The sequence below is a fragment of the Pantherophis guttatus genome, chromosome 6 (assembly GCF_059756535.1).
Source record: "Pantherophis guttatus breed Tessera chromosome 6, ASM5975653v1, whole genome shotgun sequence".
NCBI lineage: Eukaryota > Metazoa > Chordata > Lepidosauria > Squamata > Colubridae > Pantherophis > Pantherophis guttatus.
Window position 1 is genome coordinate 3,668,941 of NC_142068.1, and position 16,544 is coordinate 3,685,484.

At 46.6% G+C, this 16,544-nt stretch overlaps 1 protein-coding gene across 2 annotated transcripts in view; it reads left to right on the forward strand.

Annotated features, from left to right (window-relative positions):
• Positions 1–16,544, forward strand: part of ARMC9 (armadillo repeat containing 9) — a 138,813-nt gene that overhangs the window by 40,736 nt on the left and 81,533 nt on the right. Inside the window, exons 10-12 of one of the 2 annotated variants that reach the window (XM_087872019.1) lie at positions 6,843–6,878; positions 13,996–14,030; positions 16,421–16,532. In XM_087872019.1, coding sequence (XP_087728145.1) covers positions 6,843–6,878; positions 13,996–14,030; positions 16,421–16,532 — 183 coding nt within the window. The remainder of the gene's footprint in view (positions 1–6,842; positions 6,879–13,995; positions 14,031–16,420; positions 16,533–16,544) is intronic. The other variant, XM_087872020.1, reaches the window with a different exon arrangement.

Below are 16,544 nucleotides of genomic sequence, written 5' to 3' on the forward strand. Positions count from 1 at the left end.
CACAGAACCAGTAGTAAAAAAAATTGAAACCCACCACTGACGTGCAGTGGTGCATACGCAGAGCGTCTGTGATGACATCCAGGCGGGTGGGCGGAGCCTGCCTCCGCCACCACTACCAATTCGGGCAAACAGAGGCGAACTAGTAGAAACCCACCACTGGTTGAGACTCTAGAAAGAGCGCAGAGAAGAGCAACAAAAAATGATTAGGGGGTTGGAGGCTAAAACATATGGAGGATGGTTATAGGAATTGAGAATGGCTAGTTTGATGAAAAGAAGGACCAGGGATGACATGATAGTAGACTTCCAATATTTGAGGGGCTACCACAAAGAAGTGGGGCTCTCCAAAGCACCACAAGGCAGGAGAAGAAGCAATGGGTGGAAACTCATCAAGGAGAGAAGCAACCTAGAACTAAGGAGAAATTTCCTGACAGTGAGGACAATTCACCCGTGGAACTGCTTGCCTCCAGAAGTTGTGGGTGCTTCATCACTGGAGGTTTTTAAGAAGAGATTGGACAGCCATTTGTCTGAAATTGTATAGGATCTCCTGCTTGAGCAGGGGGTTGGACTAGAAGACCTCCGAGGTCCCTTCCAACTGTTATTATTCTATGTTCTAAATCCAGGCCTTGTGTCTGAAAGGACGCAAGCTGAAGGGTAAATTCTTGGTTCTTTTACCTGGCAACTGGAATTTCATAAGCGAAGATGTGAACTGAAAAAAATGTCCAGGATACGAATTTAAGCCTAGAGATGGGCTTTCGGTTAACATTAAAGAGTGTGTTTTTTAAAGCAGATCAGGCTAGTTTTACAGGGGTTGGGGGGTATCGCCCAACATCTGTTTGATCTTTTCATACGTTCCGCTAGATGACAGAATGATTGGCTACGTGACTGCTCAGTTTAAGGAACAGAGGCAGCTTGGTCTAGTGGTTAAGGTCCTGGTGTAGAAACCTGGAGATGGTGAGTTCTAGTCCTGCCTTCGGCATGAAAACTGATTGGGTGACTTTAGGCCAGTCACCTGGAGACTGGGAGTTTCAGTCTTCCCTTAGGCTTGAAAACCAGTTTCAGAAAACCAGGAGACTGGGAGTTCTAGTCCTGCGTTAGACACAAAAGCCAACTGGGTAACTAGGCCAATCACCAGGAGACTGGGAGTTCTAGTCAGGGGTGGGTTCTACTTACCTTTACTACCAGTTCACAACGGGAGCGCGCGCACACTTCTGCACATGCACAGATCATCCATTATGTCATCCGGGTGGGTGGGCGGAGCCTCCCGCCACTTTTACTACCGGTTCACAAGGACCGGACAGAACCAGGTGCAACCCACCAATGGTTCTAATCCTGCGTTAGACACGAAAGCCAGCTGGGTAACTTTAGGCCAATCACCAAGAGACTGGGAGTTCTAGTCCTGCGTTGGACACGAAACCCACCAGGAGACTTGGAGTTAGGCAACTTACTAAGTCTTTCAACTCTGAAGTAGTTCTGGATTGCAACAAACCTCCCAAGAAGTAGGGATTGGTGTGACCGTAGCAGCCACTCCCTTTAATAACATCCTCCGTCTTCAGTTAACAAAAGAACTGCTCCACAATGAAGATCTGGATTTAGGACCACTGAAGGGTGCGTGTGCTACGTCTCAGAGATCCTGAATTGCTGGGCGCTTCCAGAGTTCAGGTCTACAAGATGGCTCCCCTAGCGCCTGTTGTGGTCCACCAGCAGCCTGCGGAGCTGGCAGCGGAGTCGGACAGTGAGGAGGCTGAGGAAGAACATGGGCCAGTCCTGGAGGCTGGGGAAGGCCCGAACGAGGGCTCTGCGTTGGAGGCAGAGATGGGGCCAGGGCCATCGGGGAGTGATGCACGGACCCCGGAGCCTCCAGAGGCTGACAGCAGAGAGGCAGAGGAACAGGAGGAGCCTGTTCCTAGTGCACGCATGTGCAGAGCTGCCAGAAGGCAGGAGCAGCTAAAGCAAAAAGGACGACTCGAGAGTAAGAGATGATTGGCCCCTCCCAGAAGGCTTAAAAGACCAGCAACGGCTCTTGGGCTCTTTGTCGGAAAACAACGTTGATAGATTTGCTTCTTGTCTTGCTGCATTTATTTCTTGTCGGCGTCTTCTGCTCCTGAACTTTTGCCAAGAGAAGCCTTTGGCAGGTTGCCTAATTAGACCAAGGTTGGTGATAAGGCTGAAGGATTGTGCTATGAAGAATTTGTTTTGAATTAGTTTGGACTACGCTGAGAATGAGTTAATTCTCGGCTGTTCTAATAAAGTCTGTTTGTTTTTGGAACTGATTGCGTCTGATAATACCTACTTGGGCCTGGGTCAGAACAACAAGGAGCAAACTTTCCAGAAATGCGAACGGTTGTCTGTGAGAACCAAACCATTCCCTTTTCCTCCTATTTATTCCCCAGCCAGGGAGGGCCCATTCAGCGTCCACGTTTGTTTTGCTTCTCCTTGTCCTCCGTTGATCACCTCTCCTATCTGCTCTGCATCTGGAACAGGCCCCAGCTGTTCCTCTTCCTCCTCACTCATCTCTGACTCCAAAGGCAGCTGTCTCTCCAATGGCTGGGAAATGCCGGACGGCCCTGGCTCTATCTCCATGTCCGACGCTGAGCATCCATCAGAGCCTTCCCCGGGCTCCAGAAGTGGCCCAAGTTTCTGCCCAACCTCCTCATCATCTGAGTCTGCCACCAGCTCTGCTGGCAGCTGGCGGGCCACAACACTCCTGCCTTGGCCAAGGGGTTGGACTAGAACAGGGGTCTCCAACCTTGGCAACTTTAAGCCTGGTGGACTTCAACTCCCAGAATTCCAGCTTTGCTGGCTGGGGAGTTTTGGGAGTTGAAGTCCACCAGGCTTAAAGTTGCCAAGGTTGGAGACCCCTGGACCAGGGGTGAAATGTAAAATTTGTTACTACCGGTTCTGTGGGCGTGGCTTTGTGGGAGGGGGTTAATGTGACTGGGTGGGCGTGGCCAACTTTTTTTTTTTTTTTTTTACTTTTCAAAGCATTTTTTCTAATGCTTTGAAAAGCCTCTGCTGATCAGGCAACTCAGCTGGGATCGTCAGAGACTTTTCAAAGCATTTTTTTAACCACTTCTTCAGCCAAGAGGTTGCAGAAAAAAATGCTTTGAAAAGCCTCTGACGATCCCAGCTGAGCCGCGTGATCATCAGAGGCTTTTTTTTTTTTTTACTTTTAAAAGCCCTGCCTTCCTGCGCCCTTTTAAAGATCGATTCAATTCAGTTTATTTTGTGTTGGCGGCTGAAGAAAGCCGCTTAAAAAATCTGCCCGATGATCTTGGCATTATGTTTTGTTTTTTAATTAGTAGATTTCCTTGTTAAGAGCACTTTCCTCTCTAAATCCATGGCTTTTGCGCTGTCATCCTCTCGGCCTTCAATTTAATAGAAACAACAGCTTGATGTTTTTACAGCAGGGTTGCCAAGCCCTAATTGAAGCTCAAATAGCAAATTTCTTAAATTATTTGCAGCACGCGGCTTCCTGTCTGCGTTGTGGCACCACATTTTTTATTTTTTTTATTTTTTTATTTTATTTTTTTTGAATTTATATACCGCACCTTCTCCCGAGGGACTCAGGGCGGTGTACAGCCAGATAAAAACATACAATACGAACATTAAAAACAATTAAAAAGATATATATTAATTTGGCCCCAATTTAAAATAACAAACCAGTTAAAAATGTTTTTAAAAAATGTTATGTTAAGCCAGTCTGGCTTGCTGAAAAAAGAAGGTTTTAAGGGCACGGTGGAAGGCACCGAGGTCTTGGATTCTCCTTATCTCTGGGGGGAGCTGATTCCAGAGGGTAGGTGCCCCCACAGAGAAGGCCCTCCCCCTGGGGGTCACCAGCCTACATTGTTTGGCTGATGGCACCCCGAGGAGGCCCTCTCTGTGGGAGCGCACGGGTCGATGGGAGGTCGTTGGTAGCAGCAGGCGGTCTTGAAGATAGCTAGGCCCTATGCCATGGAGCGCTTTAAAGGTGGTAACCAACACCTTGAAGCGCACCCGGAAGACCACTGGGAGCCAGTGCAGCTCGCACAGGAGCGGTGTTACATGGGAGCGCCATGCAGCTCCCATCACTACCCGCGCTGCTGCGTTCTGGACCAGCTGGAGCCTCCGGGTGCTCTTCAAGGGGAGCCCCATGTAGAGAGCGTTGCAGTAGTCAAGGCGAGAGGTGACGAGGGCGTGAGTGACTGTGCACAGGGAATCCCGATCAAGAAAGGGCCGCAACTGGCGAATCAGGCGAACCTGACAAAAGGTCCCCCTGGCTACAGCCGTCAGATGTTCCTCCAAGGACAGCTGCGTATCCAGGAGGACGCCCAAATTGCACGCCCTCTCCGAGGGGGCCAAAGACTCGCCCCCAATAGTCAGTGATGGAGTCAACTGACTATATCGGGATGCCGGGAGGCACAGCCAGTCAGTCTTGGAAGGGTTGAGCCTGAGCCTGTTCCTCCCCATCCAGATCCGCACAGCCTCCAGGCACTGGGACATCACTTCAAGGGCATCGTTGGGGTGGCCTGGGGTGGAGATGTACAGCTGGGTGTCATCAGCGTACTGGTGGTACTTCACCCCGAAGCCACGGATGATCTCGCCCAGCGGCTCCACATAAATGTTGAACAGAAGGGGCGAGAGGACCGACCCCTGAGGCACTCCACATATAAGAGGCCTCGAGGTCGACCTCTGCCCCCCTGCCAACACAACATTTTGTGGGTTTTTGTTGAACAGCCTGCCCTTCAGTGCCAGGCAGCATAGACAGGCGGTAGTCCTCGACTTACGACCACAATGGAGCCCAAAATTTCTGTTGTTAAGTGAGACATTTGTGAAGTGAATTTTGCCCCCTTTTAACGCCCTTCCTCGCCACAGCTGTTAAGTGAACCGCTGCAGTGGTTAAGCTCGGAACACGGTTGTTAAGTGAATTTGGCTTCCCCGTTGACTTTGCTCATCAGAAGGTCGCGAAAGGGGATCACGTGACCCCCGGGACACTGCGACCGTCATAAATATGAGTCAGTGGCTAAGTGCCTGAAGTTTGATCACATGACTGTATAATTTACTCCTTGCATCCCCTAAAGGTGGCAGTTTAATAGCTATTGGCTCACCTGTTTATTATCAGTCCTCTTTTTCCCAGCCCCACGTTCTAAGAAATATTTGTTGGAGAACATTTATATTAATAGAAGAGAATGTTTCTAGCTCCGGGTTGAACTGAGGCAGGAGTAAAATGCTGCCAGTTCGGACCGGATCGCCCGATCCAGTAGCGATGACGGCGGGTGGTTCAGAGAACCGGTAGCAAAAATCCCTGCCCACCCCCCGCCATGCCCAGCTGAGCCCCACGATCATCAGAGGCTGGTTTTTTTTTTTTTTTTTACTTTTAAAAGCGTTTTTTCTACAACCTCTTCGTCCGAAAAAATGCTTTTAAAAGTTTTTTTTAAAAAAAGCCTCTGATGATTGCGCAGCTCAGCTGGGATCGTCAGAGGCTTTTAAAAGAATTTTTCAGCCGAAGAGGTTGTAGGAAAAAAAAAATGCCTTTAAAAGCCTCCGGTGATCCCAGCTGACTTGCCTGATCGTCAGAGGCTTCTAAAAGTATTTTTTTTTTTGCAACCTCTTAAGGTTGTAGAAAAAATGCTTTTAAAAGTAAAAAAAAAAAAAAAAAGTTGGCCACGCCCACCCAGTCACATTACCCCCCCACCAAGCCACGCCCACAGAACCGGTAGTAACAAATTTTAGTTTTCACCCCTGAACTGAGGGCTCCTTGGTACAGGTGGTCTTCCACTTATGACCGTAATTGTGCCTAAAATTAATATTGCTCAGTGAGACATTTGCTAAGGGAGTTTTGCCTCATTTTACGACCTTTCTTGCCCCAATGGTTTAAGTGACTCACCGCAGTTGCTAAGTGAGTAACACGGCTGTTAAGTGAATCTGACTTCCCCATTGACTGAATGTCACGAAAGACGATCCCTCAATCCTGGGACACTGCAACGGTCATAAATATGAACTGGTTGCCAAGCTTCTGAATTTGGATCACATGACCACGGAGGATGGTGCAATAGTTGTTAAGTGAGGAAAATGGTCATGGGTCACTTTTTTCAGTGCCGTTGCAATTTCTGACGGTCACAAAATGAACTGTTGTAAATTGAGGATTATCTGCGCGCTCTGAGCTTGGTAGTTTTCTTGCAGACATTTAATGACCCAACTAGATAATATCGTCAGTGCTAGGAGGGATGTGGGAGGAAGAGGAGGAGCAGGAGGAGGGTTGTGAGGTCCTCTGAGCTTGGTGGCTTTCTTGCAAATGTTTCAGGACCCAACTAGGTAACATCATCAGGCTGGAAGGAAGTGGGAGGTACAGGGTGGAGGAGGAGGAAGAGAAGAAGGAAGAGGAGGAGGAGTGGGGTCCTTGGTGGTCTCTGAGCTTGGTTCAATGGACGTTTTATTGCCAACTTAGGTAACATCATCAGTGCTAGAAGGGAGTGGAGTGTGCAGAGAAGAGAAGGAGGAGGAGGAGGAGGACCGTGAAGTCCTTGGTGCTCTCTGAACTTGGTGGTTTCCTTGCAGACTTTTCATTACCCAACTAGGTAACACAATCAGTGCAAGAAGGGTGTATGGGAATGAAACATCAAGAAAGCAATCGAGCTCGGAGAGCATCAAGGACCCTTTGTAAGCATTAAGAAATCGACATGTCTGCGCATGGATCTCTCCAGTGTGTTTTTCTCTTTTTTAATCAACTTTTCATTTTTTTAAAAAAAACATTTATTTTATACGTTATGTTTTATTTCTGTGGTTTTTCTCTTTAACTTTTCTCTCTCTCTCTCTCTCTCTCTTAATCTCTTTTACTGAATGTGTGCCTGTTTACCTCTCTAAAGGAATATGGCTGTATGAGGCCCTGTAAGGATGAATATGTAAGTTCCCACATCTCCTTTTTTAAAATTTTTTTTTAATCTTTTCACATTTCTCTGGGCAACCTGCCCTGTTTCTTTCTCTCTGCTATGTTTTGTGCCGGAGCATGTTTGTATGGCCAAGTCGATTCATTTGAATGATTGCATGAAAAAATTTAACCAAATTAAAAAACACACGAGTCAGATTACGCCTACGTTACCCAGGTGATTTTAAATGTATATATTTGAATTATTTTTATCCGTTCAGGTCACCGGACAGGTTTTGTTCATCAGGGGAAAAAATGATTGTTCGTTTGCTGGAATTTTTATGTTGTTCCACTTCTGCATGCAGTATAAAATCATCCTAAAAAAAATTAAAAACAAATTTATAACTCACCTGTTTAAGCTCAAAAACTGCAGGTAGTTCTTGATTTACAGCCATTCATTTAGTGACCGTTCAAAGTTACATTGGCGTTGGAAAAAAGTGACTTACGACCGTTTTTCACACTTATGACCAGGGTCGCTTGATCTGGCCACTTGGCAACTGGCATGTATTTATGACGGTTGCAGTGTCCCGTGGGTGGGGGTGTTGTATCATGCGATCCCATTTTGTGACTTTCTGACAAAGTCAGTGGCGAAGTCAGATTCACTTAACAACCGTGTGACTAGCTTAACACCTGCAGGGATTCGCTTAACAACTGTAGAAAGAAAGGTCGTAAAACGGGGCAAAACTCCCTTAAGAAATGTTTCACTTAGCACAGTGTTTCTCAACCTTGGTAGCTTGAAGATGGGTGGACTTCAACTCCCAGAATCCACCAGCCAGCTGGCTGGGGGATTCTGGGAGTTGAAGTCCACCCATCTTCAAGCTTCCAAGGTTGAGAAACACTGACTTATTAACATAAATTTGGGATTCACTTGTGGGTCATTGGTTGAGGACCAGCTGTACCCAAAGACTTCAGAAAAAGGACCCAGGAAATAAGAAAGCTTCAAATGCTTGTTGCATGGCAGAACGAGGTTCTTTCACCCTGATTTGAACCTGGATTTCCACCCATAATGGCAGGATTTATATATAGGTAGTCCTCGATTTATGACCTCAATTGAGCCCGACATTTCTGTGGCTAAATGCAACATTTGCTTAGCAAGTTTTGCCTTGTTTTACGACCTTTCTTGCCGCGGTTGTTCAGCAAATCACTGCAGTTGTTAAGCGAGTCGCCTGGTTGTTAAGTGAATCTGGCTTCCCCGTTTACTTTGCTTGTCGGAAGGTCATAAAAGGGGATCGCGACCGTCATAAATACGAGTCAGTTGCCGAGCATTCGAATTTTGATCCGTTGACCGCCGCAGCGGTCGTAAGCATGAAAAACGGTCCTAATTCCCTTTATCCAGTGCCGGTCTAACTTCGAACAGTCCCTAAACGAACCATTGTAAGCTTGAGGGCTTACCTGTGTTATATGAAGCACAAAGCAAATTAAAATCCCTCCCCTTGATGGCTTGGTTTTATGAACTGGTGCAAACATACATTGTACAAGTCAATGTCCCTGGAAGGAACAGGATTGCAGGCAGTGGTGGGATTCAGCCGGTTCGCACCTATTCGGGAGAACCGGTTGTTAACTTTCTAAGCAGTTCGGAGAGCCAGTTGTTGGAAGAAATCTTATTTTGTTTTTGTTTTTGTTTTTGCACTTTTCAGGACTAATCCTGTAAGGAAGGCAGGAAGGAAACATTCTGGTGGTGTTTCTAGCCTAATCTTTATTGCCCTGCTTACAGAAACTGCCTCTCTGCTTAACCCTTGTTACATTGTAACAGCTAAGGCGAAGCGCCCGTTGATGTGAGTGATCTTGAGTTGGCCACGCCCACACGGTCACATGACCACCAAACCACGCCTACCCATCTGGTCATTAGGGCAGAGAACCGGTTGTTAAATTATTTGAATCCCACCACTGGTTGCAGGTGCCTCCTAAGAACCACAGGGGAGAGGGGGCTGGGGGGGGTCATTATTGCAAAAATACCTAGGGACAGGTATCAAAATGAGTGACAGATCAATGCAGTGAGATAGAACCCAATCCATCTGCAAACCGGTCCTGCCATGAATGGCCAGCATTGTGTGCACCCCCACCCCCCTCCGGCGGGCTTTCAATTGCCTATTCGATATCATCACGTCTTGATGGACGCTACCTCTGAAACGGCTTTCCCCGCACATTATTCCCCCCCCGCCCCCGTCGGTGAGAACGATGCTCTTGTGTTACACGGCGTGGCTTTGTGGAGGCCGGAGCGTCCGGATGGTATGTGGAAACAGGAGTAACGCAATCTGCCTTTTTGACATTTTCGTGCTTTTGTCCTCCCGGCCTTTCCCAGCTGGGTGGCTTATAATGGGCACCGATGATAGAAGCGGCCATGAAAGGGAGGCAGGAGACAGTTGGGGGGCTCAGAAAGGGAATTGGTGACCCCCACCACCACCACCACCAGGCTCATTGAAATGGTCTTTGCAGGAATGTTCGGCCTGGTGTCCAGATGGAGGGCTGGGAAAATATCTGCAGACCCGTCTAGTTTAGTGAAAAGAAGGACCAGGGGAGACATGAAAGCAGTCTCCTAATATTTGGGGGGCTGCCACAAAGAAGAAGGGGTGTCAACCTATTCTCTGAAACGCCTGAAGGCAGGACAAGAAACAACGGATGGAAACTAATCAAGGAGAGAAGCAACCTGGAGTTAAGGAGAAATTTCTTGACAGTGAGGACAGTTAATCAGTGGAACAACTTGCCACCAGAAGTTGTAAATGCTCCAACACTGGAGGTTTCTAAGAAGAGATTGGACAGCCATTTGTCCAGAATGGTATAGGGCCATGATGGCAAACCTATGGCGGGCATGCCAGAGGTGGCACACAGAGCCATTGCCAGCTGCTTTTGCAGGTTCCGGCCCGCGCATGGCATGCAACAGAACCCAGAAGAGAGCAGATGTCTGGTGTGCATGCCAGCTGCTCTGTTCCGGCGCTCCAGCGTGCGCTCCAGTTTCACCACTTGGTGCCAAAAAGGTTAACCACTGGTATAGGGCAGTGACGGCAAATCATTTTGGCACCGAGTGCCCAAACCAGAACATGCGTGCATTTTTGTGCGCCACAGCGGAAACCCGAAAACCAGCTGGCCAGCGCGCATGTGTGTGCCAGCCAGCTGGTCTTGGCGGGCATCGGAGCACTGGAAACCGAAAAACCAGGTGGCCGGCACGCGCATGCGTTTTTTGGTCTGTTTTCTGGGCCATTTACAGGCCATTTTCACACCATTTTTTGGCTGTTTTTCAGGTCATTTTCCGGCACTCCGACGCCCGCGAAGACCAGCTGGCGACAGAGCGTGTGCCCACAGAGAGGGCTCTGCATGCCACCTCTGGCACGCATGACATATGTTGGCCATCACGGTTGTATGGTCTCCTGCCTTAGCAGGGGGTCGGTCAGGCAATGTCGGCTGGCGACCCCCCGGGGAAGAGCCTTCTCTGTGGGGGCACCTGCCCTCTGGAATGAGCTACCCCCAGGGATACGACCGATCCCGGACCTCCGTACTTTCCACCAGGCCCTGAAGACTTTTTTATTTCAGCAAGCCGGGCTGGGTTAAAAAATCTTTTAATTGGGAAATTTTATGGGTAAGGGGTTTTAAATTGGGGAAGCCAAAGATAAATTTAATTTCGTTTTATAGTATTTTAATGTTTGTATTGTATGTTTTTTTAATTTTGGCTGTTCACCGCCCCGAGTCCTTCGGGAGAGGGGGCGGTATAAAAATTTAATAAATAAATAAATAAATAAATAGAAGACCTCCAAGGTCTCCTCCAACTCTTCTGCTAACAGGTGCAGGGATTGAGTATTTCAAGTTTAATGAAAAGAAGGATCAGGGGTGATCTGAGAGCAGTCTTCCAATATTTGAGGGACTTCCACAAAGAAGAGGGGGTTCGGATTAGAGTTAGTTTTCGGTTTCCCAATATTTCAGGGGATTGCCACAAAGAGGAGGGGGTCAACCTATTCTCCAAAGCAAATGGTGGGTAGGATAAGAAGCAACGGATGGAAACTCATCAAGGAGAGAAGCAACCTTGAATTAAGAAGAAATTTCTTGACAGTGAGAATAATTAACCAGTGGAACAGCTTGCCACCAGAAGTTGTGGGTGCTTCATCATTGGAGGTTTTAAGAAGAGATTGGACAGCCATTTTTTTTTTTTAATTTGATTTATATGCCGCCCTTCTCCAGAGACTCAGAGCAGCTTACAGTGCGTTAAGCAATAGCCTTCATCCTTTTGTATATTTATACAAAGTCAGCTTATTGCCCCCACAAACTGGGTCCTCAATTTACCTACCTTAGAAAGGATGGAAGGCTGAGTCAAGCTTGAGCCTGGGGAGATTCGAACTTACTTTAATTGCAGACAGCTGGTGTTAAATTACAGTGCCTTGTCTGCAGAGCTATCCAGGCTCTCTATCTCAGGCTCTCTTCCTTCCTTCCTTTCTTCCTTCTTTCTTTCTTTCTTTCCCTTCCTTCCTTCCTTCTTTCTTTCTTTCCCTTCCTTCCTTCCTTTCTTTTTTTTAAAATTTGATTTATATGCCGCCCTTCTCCAGAGACTCAGGGCAGCTTACAGTGCGTTAAGCAATAGCCTTCATCCTTTTGTATATTTATACAAAGTCAGCTTATTGCCCCCACAAACTGGGTCCTCAATTTACCCACCTTAGAAAGGATGGAAGGCTGAGTCAACCTTGAGCCTGGCGAGATTCGAACTTACAGTAATTGCAGACAACTGGATGTTAATTACAATGCATTAGTCTGCTGAGCTATCCAGGCTCCTTGTCTGGAATGGTATAGGGCAGTGTTTCTCAACCTTGGAAGCTTGAAGATGGGTGGACTTCAACTCCCAGAATCCCCCAGCCAGCGCTGCTGGCTGGGGGATTCTGGGAGTTGAAGTCCACCCATCTTCAAGCTTCCAAAGTTGAGAAACACTGGTATAGGGTCTCCTGCCTGAGCAGGGGGTTGGACTAGAAGACCTCCAAGGTCCCTTCCCACTCTGCTATTCTCTCACATCCTGGACATAAACTGTTTCAATGCCTCCCCCCGGGGGAGAGCGCTATAGGGCGAGGGCCTCCAAACTTGACAACTTTCTTGTGAACTTCGACTCCCAGAATTCTGGGAGTCGAAGTCCACAAGTCTTTAGAGTTGCCAGGTTTGGAGATCCTCGGGAAGAGCGCAAAACTGGTTTAGTGACGGCGACGCTCGCTGCAGCCGCTTGCTAGGAGTGAGGCCTTATAAGATTTTTAGGTTGGCCTGATCTGGTTTCTCTGGCTGTGTATCGTGTATTTATTTTCGGAGGGTTTTTTTTTAGTGAGTGGAGCACACGCAGAGACAGTTGGCTCCAGGCGTTCTTTACATCTGCCATAAATTAATCAATTAATACAAATTCTAAAATGCATGGGACAACCCCACGATTGGATCCAGGTAGTCCTCGACATACGACCACAATTGAGCCCCGACATTCCTGTGGCCAAGGGAGAGACATTTCTGACGTGAGTTTTGCCCCATTTTACAACCTTTCCTGCGTCGGTTGTTAAGTGAATCACCGTCGTCGTTAAGTTAAGAGCCTTGGTAGTACAGAGGTTTAAGGCACCCTGTTATTAAGCTGGTTATTAAGACCAGCTGCCTGCAATTACTGCAGGTTCGAATCTCGCCAAGGCTCAAGGTTGACTCAGCCTTCCATCCTTTCTAAGGTAGGTGAAATGAGGACCCAGTTTGTGGGGGCAATAAGCTGACTTTGTATAAATATACAAAAAAGGATGAAGGCTATTGCTTAACGCATTGTAAGCCGACTTGAGTCTTCGGAGAAGGGCGGCATATAAATCAAATTAAAAACAAACAAACAAACAAAAAAGTTAGTAACCCGGCTGTTAAGCGAATCTGGCTTCCTCATTGACTTGGCTTGTTGAAAAGTCGCAAAAAGGGATCATATGACCCCGGGATACTGCAACCGTCATAAATATGAACCAATTGCCAAGCATCTGAATTTTGATCGCACAATCATGGGGATACTGCCAAGGTCGTAACGGTGAAAAACGGCCCTAAGTCCCTTCTTTCAGTGCCGTTGTAACTGAGCGGTCGCTAAACGAATTGTCGTAAGTCGAGGACTACCTGTATTGGCTGCCAAGTTGAACTGTCCAAAATTAGAACGCTTACAAGCAGATCCGGGAATGGCTTACTTAAAAGAAAGCAAAACCTGCTTAAGGATTGACTCTTCAGGAATGCCTCTAATCTGTTTTTTTTTATTATTAATCTACCTCTGTTTATTTTTGGTTTTGCATCTCCACCAGTTGACTAAGAGTTCCTGCACCTCCTTCCAAAGTTTGCACCTCGCCCTCCTGCCCAAAGATCTGAGCACCATGTGAAAATGTTCCGTTTTCTTCCGAAACTCCGCAATATTCCCCCTTTTTCCTTTACTTATTTCAAGGCATCCTTTAACGTGTCCTTCACCTCAAAAGGCTGCCAAAAAAATGCTTGCGGTGGCCGAGTTTGTAGAACATATTAGGCCCAAATATCCTTGGCCAATGTGTAAGCACACTGCAAACCAGACTGGATTTGATTTAAATCGAGTTGATTTAAATCACGATTTAAATCATGATTTAAATCCCTAGTTAAAAAGGCTTGATTTAAATCAACTCGATTTAAATCATGATTTTTAAAGAGCAACTGTCATCTCTGCTACTCCTTTGACCCACTGCTGACTCACCGATAGTCCCAGCGTTGCAGAATATACAGCCTCCTGCTGCATAACTAAGCTCCATTTCATGCTGAATAAACTAAATTATTTATGTATCTTAAATAGAAAACTATTTTACGATAGATTTTTACCCCAAAAGTTTTTTATTAAAATAAATTCGATAAAAATCAAAAAAAATTAATTTTTAAAAAAATCTGATTTTTTTGATTTTTTTTTAAAAAAACATTGATTTTTATCCACCCTGGATTGAAGCCCAGGTATTTGGAGTATTTATTAGGAAGTCCGGTTCCATAATAAGGCACGCTCATTATAACAAATGACTTGAATCTTTCTGGGGAACGAACGTTGGCATAATCTCTAGGTAAAATGGGCTTTGTTTACATCGCCTGATTTTTTTCTCTTTCTCTCCTTCAACTCACAGGCTTCCACAATGTTAAGAGCATCGTTGGTCCCCGCGTAAGTTTTTTTATTTCCTCTTGGCTCTTATTTGTCGTGTCATCAAATGTGGGCGGTTTGTGTAGAGAGAAACAATAGGTTTCAATCAGTGCAGGTAGTCCTCGACTTATGACTACTTGTTAAGTGACTGTTCAAAGTTACGATGGTGCTCACCCTATTGACTTAAGACCAGACCTCCCATACTTACGACTGTCACAGCATTTCCACGTTATGTGATGGCTGTTGAGACGCTTGGCAACTGGCAGGTACAGATAGTCCTCCACTTACGACCACAATGGCACCCCAAATTTACGTTGCTAAGTGAGAAATTTGTCAAGTGGGTTTTGCCCCATTTTACGGCTTTTCTTGCCACCGTTGTTAAGTGAATCGCTGAAATTAAATTAGTAATAAGGTTGTTAAGTGAATCTGGTTCCCCATTGACTCTGCTTGTCAGAAGGTTGCAAAATGGGGATCACATGACCCCGGGACACTGCGACCGCCATAAATGTGAATCAGTTGTCAAACATCCGAATTTACATCACGTGACCGAAGGGATGCTGCAACGGTCGTAAGCGTGAAAAATGATCATAAGTCACTTTTTTCAGGGCCAATCTAACTTCGAAAGGTCACTAAGCGAACTGTTGTAAGTCAAGGACTACCTGTATTTATGACGGTTGCACTGTCCTGGGGTCGGATGATCACTATCTGCAACCTTCCAAGCCGGCTTCCAACAAGCAAAGTCAATGGGGGAAGCCAGATTCGCTTAACGACCGCATGATTCACTTAACAACTGCAGTGATTCACTTAACCACTGTGGCAAACAAATTTGTAACATGAGGCCCAACTCACCAACTGCCTTGCTTAGCAATGGAAATTTGGGGCTCGATTATGGTCGTAAATCAGAAACTACCCGATGACAGCATGGAGCTAGGCTGTTCCCCCCCCCTTTTTTTTTGCCACAAAACTTGAGCTGCCTCCAAAATTCTAGGGTAATTTAGAGTTTATTGATTTACTTACTATCCCGCCTTTATTTATTTATTTATTTATTTATTTATTTATTTATTTATTTATTTATTTATTTATGAACAGCTCAAGGTGATAAACCTATCTCATAGTCTTCCATCCTCCCATTTTACCCACAACAATCTGGTGAAGTGAGTTGTGTTAAAGAGAGAGTGACTGGTGCAAGGTTACGCTGCTGGCTTTTATGGCTAAGGCGGGACTAGAACTCACCGTCTCCTGGTGATTGTTGCAGAGTCACTCCGCTGGCTTTCATGGTTGAGGTGGGATTAGAACTCTCGGTCCCCTGCTAATTTGCCGAAAGTCACCCAGCCGGCTTTCATGCCTAAGGCAGGACTAGAACTCCCCGTCTCCTGGTGATTGGCCCAAAGTCGCCCAGCTGGTTTCATGCCTAAAATGGGAGCATGAGTTCTACTCAGACTCTACTCTCATTAGTTTCCTAATGATTGGCCCAAAATCATCCAGTCCGCTTTTGTGCCCAAGGTGGGATTAGAACTCACCATCTCCTGTTGATTGGCCCAAGGTCACCCAGCCTCCTTTTATGCCTAAAATGGGACTAGAATTCCCCGTCTCCTGTGATTGGCTTAGTCACCCAAGTAGCTTTCATGCCTAAAGCAGGATTACAATTCACCGTATCCTGATGATTGGCTCAAAGTTACCCAGCTGGCTTTCATGCCCAAAGCAGGACTAGAACTCACCGTTTCCCAATGTTTGGTCCAAAGTCACCCAGTTGTCTTTCATGCCTAAGGCAGGACTAGAACTCACTGTCTCCGGGTGATTGATCCGAAGTCACCCAGCTGGTTTCATGCCTAAAATGGGAGTAAAACTCACAGTTTCCTAATGATTGGCCCAAAATCACCCAGTCCACTTTTGTGCCTAAGGTGAGACTAGAACTCCCCGTCTCCTGGTGATTGGCTTAAAGTCACCCAAATACCTTTCATGCCCAAAGCAGGACTAGAACTCACCGTTTCCCAATGTTTGACCCAAAGTCACCCAGTTGTCTTTCATGCCTAAGGCGGGACTAGAACTGACCATCTCCTGGTGATTGGTCCAAAGACACCCAGCCGGCTTCCGTGCCTAAAGTGGGACTAGAACTCCCTCTCACCCAGTTTCTAGCATGGTGCCTTAACCACTAGACAAAATTGTCCATTTTTCCAAATGGAGGCCTGACAGGTGCCAAATCCCTGAACCGGACCACCGAGGACCCCTCACCGCTAGAGGCCAATTCCCTTGATGGTCCAGGCTTAGATTTCTCGTTCCCATCGGGCTCCGATCCCTCCTCTGTAAACCGCGTGACTTTCTAGGACTTAACGAACGAAGGCGAATACAATATGTGGACTTTCTAGGACTTTGATTGCTGGTTGCACTTCATGAAGCGCTTTGTTATGCAGGAAAGTGCAGGAGGTGCCCCTCCTGCCATCTCTGGATTACGAGAAGTTAAAGAAGGACCTGATCGACGGAAGTGACCGCCTCAAGGCTTTCTTGCTACAGGCCTTGCGCTGGGTAAGTCTCGCT